The following is an 18464-nucleotide window of genomic DNA, read 5'->3' as shown; positions in this document are numbered from 1 at the left end:
CTCTCTCATCTTCTGTTTATTGTCAGAATCAAAGTACCTGGTTATCATGGTATACCAAATGGTGCCTGTATTTTCTTACATTGTTGTATGCAATCCTGGAAAGTTTCATGACTGATTAGGCAAGTCATTTGCAATAAATGTAGTTTCAGATGACTTACACACTGATCAGTACACAAGACAAGGGTTTATTTTTTACCTTCAGAGCTTACTGCACAAATGAGAACAGTTCATTTAATCCATCTCAGATTGCTTTTGTTTTCAACACACAATGCTCCTGCCAACTTCAGCTCCAGCTGTGATCCAATTATGAAAGTCATGTTGTCCTTTCCTACGACCAGCAATTGTTAAAATATATATGAGCAGCAAACACAACAGAAGGCATAACCAGCATTAGTAAGCCAAGAGCACAGTCTTGTCTACTGCACTGCAAATCTGACACTGGACTTAACACCACATCAATGGGGTGGGCAACTTAGTACTCCTGAAACCTTTCAAGTGGGCTTTTGGGTTCAAAACAACATACTGTGTACAACTGATACAGGTTGTGCTTCAGCATTCAGATAGAAGGAACGACAGAAGGACCAAAATTCAGTTTGGTTTGTCCATTTAAAGGATTAATTACAAAATTTGGTCTATTTTATGTTCTCCTCCCCTAAGAATCTACTTCCCATAGTAATAGCAACTCCTGAATAAGTTGCAAGTTTTGGCTTTTACAAGATAACAGTTAAAATCAGTCATTAACAATGTTTAATACTTAGCTGGTTGAGACAGAAGTGAACTTACATGTTTCTTCCACTGCACAGGTATTCAATAATACAGTATTTCTGTGTTTAATTTTAAACCATGGGCTAACTTTAAAATGTATTTTAAATGAGCTAATAAGAAGTAACTCCCTGATCAAGGTTTGGTAAGTCAGGTTAACACTAAACTGAAAAATATTCTACCAATGAGTTTGCATAGATTGTGTTTGACAACATGCTCCCAACAAAGGGGCAATATCTGCTTGTTTGCATAGCAATTAAATACCTGTAGTTGTTGAATAATTTAATAGAGAACACATTAGCAAGCCTTTTTCCTGTACAAATACTCCAGTGCTAGGAAAAACACCCTGCATTTACTGTTGAATAAAAAGCAAAGCAAGACCGGGAAACATCCTGGAACTAAAGGCACTTGGCAAAGGAGGGTTTTCAAATAAAAATAAGGGAAAAGTCCAAGCTAGTGAACCTAGCATGAAAATCCATGAATGCATTCATTTCAATGCTTTTTTTTTATGCACATTTGTTTTAGCTGGACCAAAGATGAAACAATGAAGCATCTCCTTGACTTCTCAGACTAAACAGAAAAAAAGTAGCAGCTGCAACAGTGCTGAGGGAACACTACCACACTTGGAGCACCATTCAGCAGGACATAAATGGCTTTCTCATTCTGTTAGACCTAGCTCCTTCACTGTATGTATAGAAAGATAAGGACACAAAGCTGCAATGTGCCACTTGGCAGACTAGAAGCAAGCTACTTCTCCTGCCCATAGGATCTGCTTCATTCTAAGCTTCACAAAGTTAAAAGACGTGGCATTTTGGCCAGCTCTTTCAATTTCATAGACCTTGTTTCTATTTATACATCACTAAACAACAATCAGGAGGTGCAGAAGTTTCCTGCATATGAACAAATATATCAACTAGAAGATGCTAACTCCCTTGGCATCCCAAGATGCTTGTGCTAGCACTGCTCTGGACCGCTGCACAGCAGCGCTGATGACAGCATTCAGCAGTCTGTGCTCACCAGGGTCACTGGTGCAAGTCAGATGGCAAGTATTTATCATCAGCCATGAAAACAGATGGACTGTCTGCATCAGGGACCTTTGGACACCCCAGATGGTTACAACCAGTAACCTGAACCACCTATGCATGCCATCTCATCTCATTACAAATACATCTTCCCCACTGAGGAAGTGCAACACAGCCCAGCCATTCTGCAGAGCACTTGGCAGAAATAATTACAAGGCATCCTCTCACTCTAGAATTGTTCCAATTACAATTGAGGGAACTCCAGTTTAAGAGTCTAATTGCACACATTTTGCAATGACACAATGCTCCTTGCTGCACGTTGTTTTATAACCTCACTGCTGTATGCAAAACCCAGCCCTGCAATGAGGAAAGGAATGGAAATGGAAAATAATTTACTAAGTTCAGTACTGACCGAGTCACGCACACAGAAGGCAAGGGGAGAATACTTGAGGTTATCACAACAGTAACTGAAACTGTTGTCAAAAGCAAAAATAATGCACATACCATTTTGAACACGAAGTAACAGAGTTAACATAGTCTTAAGTTGGAAGCAGAGACTAAGATCATCTCTCATTCATCTCTTACCTAGTGTTACTATTAAACAGTTCTGTAGACATATTCAAACTTGAAGGCTTGTGTTGAATGTCGAGACTCTGACATTTTTCTCCGTCAAGCCACATACCTGCAGCTGAGAAATCCTTATTTGGAAAAGCAATCACTGCATCTCCATTACACAAAATAGCTATACTTTCTGCCATGCAACATGTCTGGCAGACAATGCAAAAATATGCCCTCTGCCTGTGGCAGAAGTTACTTCTATTTAGTTCACCATCAATTCCTTTTTATTTCATTTTAATCTCCACATAAGTATTTCAGATTGTTTATGAAATGTTGTATTGCTCTATATAGGGTACAGTCCACAGCTTAACCTCAAATTATGCTGCCTTATGTGCAGCACTGCTCCTGAAACTAATCATAAGATGATGGGAACAAGGAGATTTGTTCAGATCACCTCTTCAGCAGGCAGGTATACTGCTCCTCACTGCATAATCTTGAGACACATACAGTGATACTGACAGAAAGATATGAGCTTTGCTGAAAGGGGCAGAAGTACCAGCATGCCTGACAGAGGGGTCACAGTGGCATGTGAGAGCTCTGAAGTCTGATTCTCAGTCTGTTTCCATTTATACTTTGCTTTGTTTGGCCATCTGGTCTGTAAGTAACAGGGACTACACAACAAAACACATTCTTAAAATACAAGTAATACATAAGCTTCTGCCCTAGCAGAATAGCTATCACACTCAATATCAAGCCAATACACATGGATTTCTGCATAATTGATCATTTTATTGGAACCTGTGAAGAGATATTTGTTCAAATCACCTGTTTAGCAGGCGGGTATGCTGCTTCTCTTCACTGCATACATACTAAGCAAGTCTCCAAGCAAGACAACTATTATTTTGTCGGACCCCATATATAGACACCGTTACTACAAAATGCAGCTTTTCCACAATAAAAGTTGTATCATGGGACCAATGTTCATTTCTATGACTTGTACCAAATCTGTATCAATAATCATTGGTTAAATACATCAATACATGTAACAGTTAACAGTAAAAAAGTAAGAAATGTAAATACTGCAACAGCTTAGATACATCCTGTGTTTGAATGACAGCAGATCAAGTCTATTGACCTAGCTAATGACAGTCACCAAAACACAACATACAGAAGCAATGTCAACAGCCAGTACTTGTCTAAGCATTTTAGAGTTCCCCTTCTCCCTTCAAATAAACAAAGGCTTGCACACCTTGAATGTGAAGTTGGGCTTCGTTAACCTTACAGCAACACTGACCCTGATATTTAAGGCTGGGTAAAGAAACAGACATACTAAAGCTGCAGGCCACTTAATACACATAGCATTGCTGAGTTTGAGGAGCCACTGTTTACTATAGCACAGGTTCACCATTCCAACTAAGTGTATCCTATATATAACAGTAGCATTAATTAGCAATATTTGTGTTTAATAGAAAACAACATGTTACTCAACCAATATAAGCTAGGGGTTTTTTAAATGGTGATTTAATTAACTACAATGAAGGATAGAGAAGTATTTTAACTGAAATACCTTGGGTAAAGTGAAATATGTTGACCTATGATTGCTCTCTAGAGGACTCGACTTACATGTGTTCTCTCAGTCACCAAGGGCTGGTATTTCAGCCAGCACTGAGTTTTTAACCAAAAGTCAGGTTAAAGTAAATTTTTATACAATGCAACATACCTCAAATAGATGCAATGGTGACCAATAAATTACTTGTCAGTCCATACTTTTTACTGTTGCACACCCAACAACTTTCAGTACACAAGTTTATAGCCAATCTTTCTCAGTTCAAACTCAATCATAACAAGCCAGAGATCCATTTCAGAGGCTGCTCTGTGATAACAGTCTGGACTCTAAGAACATGCATACACCAGCTGTCCAGAAATACAGAGCCAATAAAGAAGCTGCTAGAAAGAGTTATTAAACATATACATTCATGCCACTTGGTTTTGCAACTAAAACACTATTTACAAGCTATACTTGAATTTTGGGGGATTTGTAGTTTTTAACGCAGCTTACAAGTGTGAGTTCAAGTGCAAGACATCCAATGTGTGACCACTTGACATGGTCAAAGTGGAAATGTGTGCAAATTAAAGCCACAAAGATTAGCAATAATTTCCTGATCTTTTCAGGTGAAAATTTATTTACTAGACAAGTAACATCAGTCACAGCTAGAGTACATGAAGCACATGACCTCTAGAAAAGCCAGTCTTGAACACCACCACTGACTTTTCAAAAAGGCTCAGTTTCTTCAGACTGCAAACTCAAGTCCTCCATAAAGTCACCTGGTATCTTTCTGCATGTTATATCTTACTGTCCTACAAGTTGTACAGAAACCTATAGGCAAGAAACTACTAATGCATTAGAAGTTTAGAAGTGACCTTGCATAAAATATGATTAAGCTGTAACAGAACCTCAGGTATTGATTATGGCTTAGACTTGCACTGAAAGCTAACACTTAGACAAATATCCTTAAGTGAATGACATTGGCTATATGGAAGTGAGACAACTTTGTTACACTGAAGACATAGTTAAAGTGACCTTCTGCTTAAAAGAAACAGTAGTATTCACAATAACCGTATCTACTTTGCACAAATTAGCCCTGTAAGAAGTCAACAATACTTTTTACTCATCTTTTCCTTAAGATATGTAGCTATTTACAGATGCTTATAAACAGGTTTTGTTTCTTTAACAGCCAGATCTTTGATAAATAATTATATATCCTCCTTTCCTCTCTCATCCAAGTTTGCCAAATTCAAGACATTGTTCTAGCAGCATTCATGAAATAGTGCAAAAGTATTATAAAAACCTCTTCTCCCAAGCTGTGACATCCTCTTCGTGTCCACATTAGGTCAAAAGCACTTCCTGTGTATTTAGAGCTCTGGGGGAAGGCAGGAACAACAGATAATGCTGAATCTAGCAAGCAACCAATTTGTTTGCTGAAGGGGTTTGGGGGGTTTTATTGTTGCTTGGTTGTTTATTTGCTGCTCATACTGGCCATTGTTACAACTTCAGTAACTAGTTCACTGCAATAAATTCACAGTTCCTCATTCTGACATGCACCTATAACATGAGAGTTGAACTGCACCACAATAATTGTAATGTCATCTCTATACATTCGAGCCAGCTCTTCTGGAAGACTAAGCATCTTGGATAGTCTCTCATGATCCACAGTGCCAAACTCATTGTTACCCACTGCATGACGTATTAGATGTGTTGCTGCATTCTGATCTTCAAATACTGAGGAGATTCTTGCTCTCCTTTCTGCTAAAAGACCATGCATTTGTCCCAAAGTTACTTTATAGCCCCCAACAGCTATTGGCTGTTGATGGTGAACACCAGTAAGGTACTCCCCTACAATTCTAGCCACATCTTGCCTGTGCATTGTCTCCCACAGCCCATCTGTGGCCAAAACCAGGAACTTATCCTGCGGCCGTAACTTGTGATGTATGACTTCTGGCTCAGCTGTGAGGTACGGGGGAGTGTGATAGTTTGGAGGAATAAACTTTGTGTATTCATTTTCATTCAGCTGATCTGGGCCTGATTCTACCACCCTTTTCTGTAGCTCAATACTCCATTTAAACTTCACGTCACCAAAAGCTCTGAAAGGCATGAGGAGACCCAAGAGACGGTCTTGTTTCACAAGATTTTTCTCTTCAGACTTTGGATGCTCCATTTTCACACGTTCCACTTCATGTTCATTTTGTGCATTGTGGTCATAGGACAGATTAACTGCAGACCAAGATCCATCTTCTTCCTGAACACCAAGCATTGCCCTACTGTCACCTGTGTTTGCAATGTGCAAGTCAACACCATCCACATGGGCCACACAGGCAGTTGCACCAGAAAACGCTACTCGCAGTACTAGGTAGTTGAGAAAAGAATTTGGATCTCCTACTTGAGCTTCCAAAGAGATGTCATTATCAAGCCTCTTAAAAGCATTAATTAAAGCTTCTTTCACATCAGTAGTCTCTCCACTGTTGAGATCAATCAGCTCCTGCCAGTAAGTTCTCAGACTATTGAAGTAAAGCTTGGAAGCTTCTTTGCTAAAATAATCATTGGGATGCTTGTGCCACTGTAAAATGGGCAACAGAGCTCTGCCGCTCTCCACAGCATTTTCTATTTCAAGTAAAGTCTCATGAGGTAACAAAGAGACAGCAATATAGTAAAACAGTCTTTCACTCACAGCTTGAGCACAAGCACAACCTGCGTGGCCATCAAACACACCCAGAAGCATCCCTCTTGTCTGTAAGCACGTGGCAGCACTCCTCCGGTCTTCTATTGGAGCATTAGCAGGCAACTGGTTACTATCAAAGCCAAGAACAGAACTTACATTTTTACCATCAAATTCTGGGACTTTGAAGCTATATTCATTTGCCTTCAGAATGCTGTTCACCTGTGGAGGAGTCAGGTAAAATCTCTGTGGTGTAGAAGCATAATCCCTCGTATGAATGAAGTGATTGAAGTTCTCCTTTGGCCTATAAAGTGCTGCAAACTTCTTCTGAGGTGCATATCTGAACTGACCATGAGCAAAATGAGATGACAAACAACACAGATGTTTATGGTGGCAGTAGCACACAGTGCTGCATATTCTGCTAATCTCACAGTTACGAATTAATGGGAACAGATGAGCAGGTGCTGGCATGGCATCAGACAACAACGGGAGCCTGGAGTTTCGGACTGGAATTGCTGAAAGACAAGAGAACAACTATGCTTAGGGGGAGAGCTAACATTTTCCCCAGAACTGTGTTAAGCAACTTTGTTAGGGGCTGAAAATGTCTTACTATATGGAGTTCATAGCTTCACAGGTCTTGAGAAACAAAAGGCATTAAGAGGTGGTTGTTTATAGACATGACATTGGGCTGTAACAACTACAAAAACCAGCTATGCCATACTTAAGATATTTAGCTCTTACACCCACTCAGATAGCAGGTAGGAAGTGAAAACATCCATACAGACAATGCAGCTTCAAACAGAACTTAAGACAACAGTTAACATGAAGCATTCTACAATATTGCTACCTTCTACAAAACTTTTAAAGACATTTGTTTTCCTGACGATTTTCCAGTTGTCAGAGCCAGATGTGGCACACAGGGAGGCAGGAAAACTGGATTAGGAGATAAAGCATCTAACAGTAAGATTCAAGAAACAACTTTGAGGTGATATACAAGTGGGTTTAACATGGAGATGTTTTAGACAACAAAAGCAAGCAGCAGGTCATAAGCAGCAGATATTCTTTAGGCAATCAAGTCAGTAGCAGGTTTTGTTTCTTCTCCTCCCTTTCACATATAAAACTTCAAGCTTGCATGACACCATGGCATATATATACAGAATAGCCACAGCAGTCTGTGCAGCTATTTTTTGGCTTGTCAGAGATAATGCATTATTCCTAAATGGAGCTCATAATCGAGTAAATTTTTGGTCTAAACTGCTTTAAAAAGCTACTCAATTGAAGTACTACATGCAAGTTGTTGTTGCTTCCATGAGTAGAACAGAGACCTGTACAATAGACTAAAGCTAATTCAATGTTAAGTTTTGTACCAAAGTGTTCCATTACCTTTTGCTGCATCCAAAAACTTAATTCCTCTAAAGAAAGATTATTGTAACATACTCTTCCTTGTCTCCATTTACATATCCCCCACAACATTAGTATGAGTGCCTATTAAATCCCTTATTCACTATGCCTTGTTATCAGGAAGCCTCTTACAATGCTTCAAGACAGCAATTCCATAGTGGAAAAAGTTGAACTGTTTCTTGTACAAAACATACAGTTAACAGGAATTCAATTGTCTGACTGCTATGATCAAGTTTCATCATAAAAGATTCTCAGACAAGACCACCATAAATTACCTTATACAAGGCTTAATGCAGCCATAAGTATTAGTCTATCAGAACCACTGCACCTCAGATTTATTGTTCTACTGAAAAACTTGATATTGCTGTGCAAGGTGCTTCAGTCAATTTTTTTTTTAGGCAAGCAGGCATGCTGATATTTCAAATGAGCCAATCCCTATAAAATATGCAGTAAGCCCCAATACTCAATAGAACTTGAAATGTAAAAAGAATTGTGTTTTGCAATCAACCTATTCCATAAGCTTTCAATAGCTTCTGGCACAGGATTTTGACCACTCAGACTAGCTGAGAAGTGTCTCAAACTTATGAAGCTTCACCCCATGCTCTGTGTTGCAAGAGATTGAAACAAGTTGCATTTTCCCTCCAAGTTTGCCTCTTCTCTTTAAGTAACCAGGAGTCCATTTCTCTGTTACCAGACTCATAAATGCTGAAAGCTAAGTACAATTCATGTTTCTACTGCTCCACTAGCTTCCTAGTGTTAATGATGGACTGCCTATATCGACTCACATTGACCAAAAAAATCTTGTGCACTGGGTTCTCTCAGGTCTCCCACTGACAGCTATGAAAAACAAATTGGCCAGTTTTCAGTTGCTCAGCTAGCAGGAAGAGCTCTGGTTGTAGCCCTGTGGACCACAGCCAGCTGTACTGACAGACACTCAGCAGCAGTGGATCAGCTTTAACTTCCAGATGCATACAGAATTTATGTTACCCATTTGCTTCCCAAAAGTCTACTTCTCCAGCCCAGGCTTCACATCTATACAGCATGAAAAGTAGTAAACTGCAACTCTAAATACATATTTTAAAATCTATTCACTAACTTCTAAGAGGATTATTTCTAGATGATCTCTACAAGTCCCTTCCAAACCCTACCATTCTATGGCTCTATGATTTTGGCAAGTTATGTATGTTTCTCCACACAACATTTAAAAGCAATGATTTTGCTTATAGAATGGTAACCTCAAGGTTCTATAGATGTGCCTGGCCTACAGCAGAACCTCAGACTCTGCGCTCATCTTCCACCACACTCCTGCTGAAACAAGCTCTCCTGACCACTAAGTATCCACGTCCAGTGCTGACACATACACCGTGCCACAACAACTGACAGTTTTGCTGTTGATCCATAACAAAGCAAAAATACAGATGTCCTGCTGCTACAGTGGCTCTGCAGTGCCAAAGAATATTTTGCTGATTTCTAATCATTAGTTTATAAATATTATATGAAATCCAAAGGAAAGTAGTTAGAAGGTGGCCTTACATTTTCCACATCTGTATTTACATTTACAGTAGGTCCTCATCAGAAACAGATGTGTTTCACATAGATTTAATAAATCCTAGCTCATTAAGCAAAAGAGGAATTCCCAAGTTCACCATCCTGAAGTAAAATTATCACAAATCTCTTCCCATTTATCCCCACAACGTGGATGTCCCCAAATATAAACACATTCCAGCTAGCCCTTAAATAATTACTTTAAGACCCCATACTAATTGTGGTTAGTCGAGAGATAGGAGAAAGGGGAAAGATTAACTAGATATTTTACAATCCAATCAAGGTTTGTCAAGAGATTGGACTGAAACCACTAGTAAACACCTCTCCAAGCCCAGAAAAGGGTATAAATGCTACTTTTCAGGGTACAAATAGAACATGGCCAATAACAAGTCAGATGGTCAATTGGCTTCATACTACCACTCTGATAAAAAAAATTATCCTTCCCTTCAATAAAGGCTTTTTACAACTGTACTATAAAGGCAAATTCATGCAGCACTGACAGGTTCCTCCTAAATATCTGCCTTAAGTGTGCTAAAGACATCCGTGGCTTCAGGTAAAAAGGCTTATCACGCGTGCTTTTCAGACACTAGACAGATCTAAAAGAGACAGCCCGCTGGAGGCCGGGGAGGAGGAGGAACAAGAAACGTTCAACACAGGGAGAACCGTTAATCCTTCCCTCTGGCTAGGTTTCAGCCCTCGGACACAGTCCAGCCTGGCAGTCCCTTCCCCGGGTCCCATCCGACCCCCGAGACCGGTGCGAGATACATACCGATCCGCCTGGGCCCAGGACACACACACATTCTCCTGTCACAACAAGAAGCCGCCAACATCCACAAAGCAGAAGCCCGGGTGGCGGGGGAGAAGCAAGACAGTTTGTTAGAGAAGACGGAGAGCTCTGACACGCAGAGGGGACAACAGAGAAAAGAAGACACTCACACAACCGTGCAGCTCGCGTGCTAACGCCTGCGGCCACCACCCCTCCGCCCGCCCAGCGACGGGAGCCAGCCAGCCCCGAAGCGGCGCGCCCAGAGCAGCCCGCGCCCACGCCCGCCGCGCACCGAGCCCCCGCCGGCCCGCCCTCCCTTCCGGCAGGACACAGCCGAGCCGCCGCTCCCGCTCGCCACGGGCACGGCCCGCCTGTCAGCGCTGGGCGGCGCCGCGGCGAGACCGCTACCAGCTCAGGCGCCGCGCGGCCCCGACACGGCCTCCCCTCCCCAGCCATCCGCCCGCCGCCACCACCACCACCACGACCCCCCTCCGGCCCGGGCTGCACCGGCACAGACCTGGCTCCTTCCCTGACGACTCGGCACGGCCCCGGGGGCGGAACAGGGACGCGGCTCGAAGGACAAGACAGCCACACGCCCCCAACCACGCACAGCCACAGCCGCCGTGCTGCGCGGCGCCTTATAAAGGCCCTGCGGCCCGCGGCGCAACGCCCATTGGCTGCCGGGGAGGGCAAGGAAGCCACGTGACACGGAGGCTCGGCGGCGGCTGAGGGAACGCGTGGGGCGGGGCTGGGGCAGGGACAGGGACAGGGGCGGGGGCTAGGGCACGGGCTGGGGCAGGGGCTGGGGCGGGGGCTGGGGCAGGGGCTGGGGCTGGGGCTGGGGCTGGGGCTGGGGCTGGGGCAGGGGCGGGGGCTGGGGCAGGGGCAGGGGCAGGGGCAGGGGCAGGGGCTGGGAAGGACAGGAGCGGGGTTGTGCGGTGCGTTGCGCTGTGGCCCGGGACGGCGCGCACGCATTGCGCAGGGGCGGGAAGGCGCTAACGCAGTGCGACGCGACGTACAGTCCCGGGGTGTGTGAGGGGAGAGGGCTCGGCAGCCCTGCCGCCGCAGGAGCGGGCCGGAGCTGCCTCTGCGTGAAGGGGCTGCTGGTGGGAGGCCGAGCGCCGCCGCGCTCCGGGGCGAGCGAAGGAGGGAGAGTGGGCGAGGCGCGGCGAGAGCGGGCTGCTGTGCCCTCCTCCTCGTCCTCCTCCTCTCCCCGCGTCCTCCTCGCCGCCAGAGCCTCCGGCGGCAGATGCTGCGGCTGACAGCTGCCGCCGGAGCGCTCCGTGGATGTTGCGGGCGGTTACCTGTGCTGCACAGAGTGGAGGAACCGAAGGCAATGCCATGGTGGCTTGTCCCTTAAGTGTGGCTGTGCTCCAAACCTGCCCCCCACGCTCCTTTCATCAGGAGTCAGTCATTTAACTGTTACCTGTTAAGGGAGTGACTGAAAACAGGAAAATGCCTAAAAACTTCTGTAGGGCGTATTGCATTTTACTCTGAGTTGATGTTAGAGTGGAAAGTGGAGGGGGAGGATTCTTTCCCTTGAAATGCCTTCAACAGTCACAAAACACATACTCTGCAACTCTGCAGGAGGTCACTGAAGCCTGTACTCAACACTTGGGTTCCTGTTTTTCATTTGCTCCCTGCTGTTTGGCCTTCACCAGAATCAGTCCAGGCAAAGCAGGCTGCCATGGAACACAAATAACCAAGGACCTCTCTGCCTTGTGCTTCTGAGAAAGCCATATTTGCTGCTGCCACTGCCTACAAGGAAGGGTTCCAAAAGGAACTGACCTTTGTCGGAAGAGCAGCACCTTTCTTACCTAACAGTGCAGCAGGAGCAGCGGCCTCCTTTGCTTCTTGTCTTTCCCCTCTGCTAGATACAATCCTGTCTGCATTCCACACCTTTAGGGCAATGTTCAATTATGCATGTGCTTTTGAGATGCTTTGTTTCGGCCTTACTCTTCATGTAAATTTTGGAATACAGAAAGTATACAAACTCAACATTTTTATTTCCTTGATCATCTCTTTGTCTGTAGATGCATGTACTCTCATAGCTTTCTATTTCCAGGGTGGTCAGGATGCTCGCTTTGCTGTGTGCTGTTGGCAGCAGGTGTTCTGCTAGCCTGTGGAGTGTTGTTATTAGCATTCCTTTAGCAACTGTAGTAAAACAGATTTTTACTATACTCGAATCTTTATCATGTTTATCATGTTTACAGCTGTATACTGAAACCAGTAGAGGAAACAAAGGAAAATCTGCACTTGGTGCCCAGAAGACTCAAGAGGTCTACTTGGGATATAAGAGAGTGGAAAGTACTGCCCTGTGACCCTATGTGTAAAAAGCAGCTAGAAAGATAAAGCGATGCCATCCTTAAAAGTGCAAGTCTTTCACGGTGGCAGTTGAAAGCACTGACTATTAAAATGTTCATTTATTGGTGTTCTGGGTGCCTTTTGTGACATTTGTGTGTTTATCTAGAATGGTACACCGTCATCTTCTCTTTGAGGCTGACTTTAAAATTTTAAAAAGCATCTGATGAGCGCCACTGGATGTTAAAGGCCTCATTAAGCATCACAGATGACGAACAATTTACATTTCTTTTTAATGGAAGCATGTGGTTAGAAATAGAGAGTGTGCTGTAATGACAACCTTGCACATAATTTTCTACTTGCAGCAGTAAAGCGTCTTAATCTAGAAATGTTCTTAAAGACTGCTTAAGATGGCACAGCAAAGGCATTCTCTTACCCCCTCAGAAGGCAAAAGCCCACAGGAAGACAGACATGTGCCTGGGTGTATTTGAGGGATGGTAGTATGAGTAGATATTCAGAAATGGATCGGGATGAAGTCACTGTAGATGACCTGTTTCTGATTGCAAGTGAGGAGTTTGTATGGTTGATTCATGCTTGAGAATGTCTCTGTCGAGAGTTGCCTACTGAGGAAAAAATCCACAAAATAGCATTTAGCACTTCTGGTCTTCAGAACATCTTGTGGACATTAGTTCAGTTCCCCATAATATGCTGTGAAATGAAAAAAGTTGGTGTTGCATCTCCCTGTTTATTTCTTTCATTCATTCATCCCTTTCTCTTCCTGATTTCACAGCAGCAGAGGAGCTCCTTTCAGATCTGGTATTGGACGCTGTGGCTCCTTGTCTCACAGGAGCCTGTTGATACCACATTGTCCCTTTGAACAAAAGATAGAATTTTAATTTTAAAATACTGAGTGAGAAATCGGCCTTAGCAGCCACATATAAATCTCACAAGTGAAAGACAAAATAAACTTGGCTTACATTTTGCTTCTCAAGCTGACGCGAGTTTGCTGGTGTGCCAGAAGCTGAATGTTGCCATCTGATTGGAAAGTTAGGTTTCCCTTTTCTTCATCTTGCTGCTGCCCAGACCTTTTTGTGCACTTTGAGCAAAAGTCTCATTTTTGCTGATTCCAGTGAATCCAATTTATTGTCACAGATATCGATAGGATATTCCATGTGTAACACTGTAGATCAGGGATTGATGGAAAAGCAATTAGTTATCACTGCTCCAAGGTATGTGAAGGTCTCCGAGTCCTTCCTGGGCGGACGGATTGCCATCGGAGCCCAGCAGAAGCCACCAGTTCTTGTCTGCTGTGCCTGTTGCTGCCAGTGGGTCATTCTGCATTGCAGAACCGACAGGCAGCTGTGCACTACCACTGCAGCTAAACACTGCAGGAGTTACCCCAAAGCTTTCCACAGGAGGAACTCCATCACAGATGATCAAAATCCATTTTCATTTTAAATTATGTGCTTGTAATAACTCTAAATAAGTCCTCGTGCCTAATATATAAATACTGTATTGATTCAACTTTACCAAATGCCAGTTCGGGAGCACAGGGTAGTACTTCAGTTGACTGTATATCCCCTGGCTCCTTACCATTGTTATGATATCTTGGCACACAGTGTTTCAGAAATGCCATTTTGTTCCTGTGCCTGCTGAAAAGAGCAGTCACTGCTTGAAAACCTGTCTCAAAATTCTGTGATCAAACAGCTCCACCTGACATGCTGCCATACCAACCTGGAGCAGGAAATAAAAATAGAAGAGCTGTACAAGCTTTGAAAGCAGAAAGCCTAACAAAGGGGAAAATAAGGGAGGGAAACGTGCCAGGTACTGAATAAACAGGAAGAATAGGACAAGACTAAAATATCTTCTTTCCTTCCCTGAAAGCATTACAGAAGCAATGGAAACAGCATAAGGGCTGCTCCACAGGGCAGTAATTTGTTTTTATCAGAAACTGGGAACGTTATCTGGCAAAAAGAAATGTGTCAGTAGAGCTCAAGGCAGCCAGAGTACCTGCCAACAGCGGCGCCCTGTGATCCTCGGTCTGCTTCAAAGGGAGGTTTGGGCTGTACACTCCTGTGTTCTGCTGCTCTCCCAGGGAGTGTTTGCTGTGGGTGGTGCATTTGTCCTCCTTCAATAGAGCCAAGGGCCTAGGTATGGCCAATGTTTCTGAGTTTTTACAGTGAGCCCTGCAAAAGGTGATTTTTTAAAAACATCTCTGAAGAGTATCAGCCTCGGAGTAAACCAGCAGTGCTGAGCCATGTGACTCAGCTCTCCCCTGCCCTTTCTAAAGGGGAGGCCAACAGGGAATCACAGACACAATAGCTTTCAGTGGGTATTTTGCTGTCACTGTGGGACCCCGGGACAGTTTGATTTCTTTTGTCCCCCCGGAGGCCCTTTGCATCTTCACTCTCAGTTCCTTTCTGAAACAAGGCAGTGGGTCTGGTTTTATTTGTCAGCTGGAATCCAGCTGCTTAGAATCGTAGAGCAACTGAGGTCAGACACAACCTCTGGGGATCATATAGCCCGACTCCCTGCCCAAAGCAGGGACAACTTCAAAGCCAGGCCAGCTTGTTCAGGGACTTGGCCAGTTCCCTTTTGGATATGTCTCTGGGGACTGAGGGGCCCCAGCCTGCCTGGGCTGCAGTTTCAGCGCTTCACCATCTTGTGAAGATTTTTCCCTTGTAGTTAATTCTTGCTCAGCTTGAATCTACGGCCTCTTGTCCCTCAGGACTTCTTTGCATCATCCTATTATATTCCTCCAATCTCCACAGCAGAGCTAAATGCATTTTCTGCATTTGGCAGAAGTTGTGCACTAGCGTGCACCCTTCTCCTGAGTTGGTCTCTCAGGGTTTGGTATCCAGTGAGAGGAATACAGCATTCTGACAACTCAGTGGAGTAAAGGAAGCTCTGTAGTAAAACGTTTTTGGAAAATACTTTTTTGGCAGACTTCAAGAACAACACGTCTGACATTATCAGACATTATCAGAGTCTGTGCTGTGAGGATGCAGTTTCAGGGTATCAGGAGGTTGGCTCCAACAACTATCCTGGCCCTGAAGGGGCTGATGCCTTTTCCAGCTATAGTTCATTGTGTGCATTTTAAAAATGTGTTTGTTACAGTAATTTCAAAAAGTAACTACATTTGCAGTTATGGTGGCTGCCATGCAAAAGATTCAGTAGGCTCCAGGGGAAGCAGTGGGGAGGGGAAAAAGTAAAAGTAAAGCTGGGAGTTGGAATTTACTTGCATTTTTTTTACAGAAAGAGAATAGCTTATGCTTCGCAACAGACAAAATATTGTTTACTTTATACTACTGGAACAATGATATCCCAGTTTCATTTTATCTTATATGATACTTCTGAAGGTAAAGATTGTTCAGACACTGGTGATTGGATATGGCCTTTCGTCTCTACTGGAACCAAGAGATGGAAAGCTAATAAATAGTCTGTGAAAACAGACAATTTGGGTTGAGATCTTTCTAGGCAAATGTGAATGTTAAAGAATAGTAATTTCTCTGGCAATGATGAAGAGCAACCAGTGCCAATAACTGGAAGTACTGGTGTCATCTTCTTAGCGTGAGAGTGTACTTTGGAGTCGAAAGTAGTTAAGAAATATAAAATTAGAAATCTAGGTTTAGAACCAAGAGCAAACTGGACCAGTCTCTTAGATGTCTGTCTCGGGACCCAGAGTTACATCAGATCCCATTTCCATATGAACAGAATCACAGAATTGTTCAGATTGGAAAAGACCCTTAAGATCATTAAGTCCAACTGTTAACCCAGCACTGCCACATCCACCACTAAACTATGTCTCTGAGTGCCACATCTACAGGGCTTTAAATACCTCCAGGGATGGTGGCTCAAACCACCTCCCAGAGCAGCCTGTTCCAGTGCTTCACAACACTTGAAGAAATTTTTCCTGCTGTCCAATCTGAGCCTCCCCTGGCACAACTTGAGGCCATTTCCTCTTGTCCTGTCACTTGTTACTTGGGAGAAAAGACCAACCCCCACCTTGCTACAGCCTGCTTTCAAGTAATTGTAGAGAGTGATGAGGTTTCCCCTCTTCTCCAGACTAAGCAACCCCAGCTCCCTCAGCTGCTTCTCATAAGACTTGTAAAATCTTCTTCCAGGTAGGTGCCCAGAGCAGAAGAGTCCCAGGGGCTGCTACTGAGCCAGGGAGCAGGGGATTCTTGCCTGAATCGGGGACCAGTCCTCACTGCTGAGGGAAGGATTGCCCTCAGCCCTGTAGCCAAGCTGCAGCTGGGCACTAACAGTGCCCGCCTGTAGAAACAGGGAGCGCAGGCTCAGGTGAAAATCGTACCAGTGTTTTCCAGTTACAGGGATGGAGCTCTAGCTACTAGGCTATTACATGGTAAGACAGGAACCATGAAAAGGAGAGATGCTATGTCTTACAAGAGAAGTTGGAGCTTTGTTTATGATATTCAGGAACTGGGGGTAGTCACCCCACTCCAAGAGATCCTGTCAATCTCAGCAGAACAAAGCTGTCTCCTCCTGTGCCAGGCTTTTAAGCAAAAGAGAAGGCTTGACTGTGAGCACCTCCAGGAGGCCTGCTTTAGGGTGCTTTTCTTGCCCTGGGGAGTTTTTCAGAAGGTCACTTAAGGATCTGCACTCTAGTTTTGCCCTGGGTTGGCACCTGGGTTCCTGCCTTCCTCTGGATTCCAGCCCAGGGATAGATCTAGCTTGCAAAGTCAGAATAACCTGCATATTCATTTGCATAGATCAATGATGCCCTGGTGGAACAAGCCAGGGAGGTGGTACAAGATCACAGGTTTCCCCACATATGGGCTGAGCCCCTGAGGAATTCCCAGAAAGATCTGATTGCCTTGGGAAGATGTTCAGCGAGCATGAGGTGACTGCTACGTTGCTTGTTGTCAGGAGATAACTGTGTATGTTTCCTGTGGATTATTTGGGGCTTGCAAGTTAGCAGTTCAGGCTCATCACAGTTTCCCCACAATATTTTTACTCAACGTCTTTCAAATGTCTTGGAGCACATCCAGACTGCCAGCTAAGGGTTTCAGAGTAGTATTTTGAGAGGAAAGATGATTTCTTCTCTCAGTGTTGATAGTGAACACTGGGGCTAAACACCAGCCACATCAGTCTGTTTCTTTAAAATTTTGTAGAGCTTTGGATGCATCTCTGCAGCCCACAGCTTTGTGTAACTGCAGAGGTTCGTTCTGTTTGGCTGGATGTTATATAATCAGTCTTTTATTTTCCTTTTGCTTGTGATCATGTTATGTAGACTGCCTTCTTATATTTCAGCAAGCCTAAGGCAGCCTGAGTCATGTGTTTGAGGCTCTTTTTTGCACTGTTGTGTAAGGTAGTGAGATGCAAAGGTCATGGGAATGAGTTATTTAAAAACTGAAACATGCTGGGCTCCATCCAGCTTAGAACAGATGAGCTCAGAAAGGCATTTACGTTTTAAATTACAGCTCTGGTTATCAAGGACAGGTTGACTTCAAGTCAATATTTCTGTTTCCTTAGCAAACTGTAGCAGCAGACAATATTCCTGTTTCTTTTGTGTATGTTGCTGATAAAGTTGTGCATTCATACATGAGATGGCCAAAAGATGTCGATCCTCAGAAAACAAGCGTGGTCACAAGTAGTGTCATTGTAGGCCCAGTCTGCCTGCTCACCTGTTGTCAGTGCTCTCAGCAATTCACCTCCCTTACCCTTTGCTCCCAATGGGGAAGTGTTAGGTTGGTGGTGGAAATGCCTGCTTGAGTGCTTTGTCCCACCCAGGCTGGGATGTGCCACTACTTCACGTGTAGTCTGCCTCAGTTACACCAATGCCATCCAGGTGAAAGGCATAAGGACAGAGAACTGTGAGGTCTCTAGGGCCGGTCCCTATATTTTTGTCCACTCTGTAGCCTGTCTGCTTTA

The 18464-nt window shown here is 44.0% G+C and overlaps 1 protein-coding gene across 3 annotated transcripts; it reads right to left on the bottom strand.

Annotated features, from left to right (window-relative positions):
- Positions 1–3110: 3110 nt before the first annotated feature.
- PDP1 (pyruvate dehydrogenase phosphatase catalytic subunit 1) lies at positions 3111–10920 on the bottom strand. Of its 3 annotated transcripts, XM_061995513.1 has the most exons (3): positions 10786–10920; positions 10272–10306; positions 3111–7071 (listed from the first exon to the last, which is right to left on the bottom strand). In XM_061995513.1, exons 2-3 carry the CDS (start codon positions 10300–10302, stop codon positions 5420–5422), a joined length of 1683 nt encoding a protein of 560 aa, XP_061851497.1. In that variant the 5' UTR covers positions 10303–10306; positions 10786–10920; the 3' UTR covers positions 3111–5419. The 3 variants fall into 3 exon arrangements, with proteins under 3 accessions (XP_061851497.1, XP_061851498.1, XP_010205748.2); XM_061995514.1 differs by lacking the exon at positions 10272–10306 and having other exon boundaries at positions 10786–10919; XM_010207446.2 differs by lacking the exon at positions 10786–10920 and having other exon boundaries at positions 10272–10332.
- Positions 10921–18464: the final 7544 nt, after the last annotated feature.

The sequence above is a fragment of the Colius striatus genome, chromosome 4 (assembly GCF_028858725.1).
Source record: "Colius striatus isolate bColStr4 chromosome 4, bColStr4.1.hap1, whole genome shotgun sequence".
NCBI lineage: Eukaryota > Metazoa > Chordata > Aves > Coliiformes > Coliidae > Colius > Colius striatus.
The sequence above is the reverse complement of the archived record's forward strand: the minus strand, read 5'-3'. Positions and strand labels throughout refer to the sequence as shown.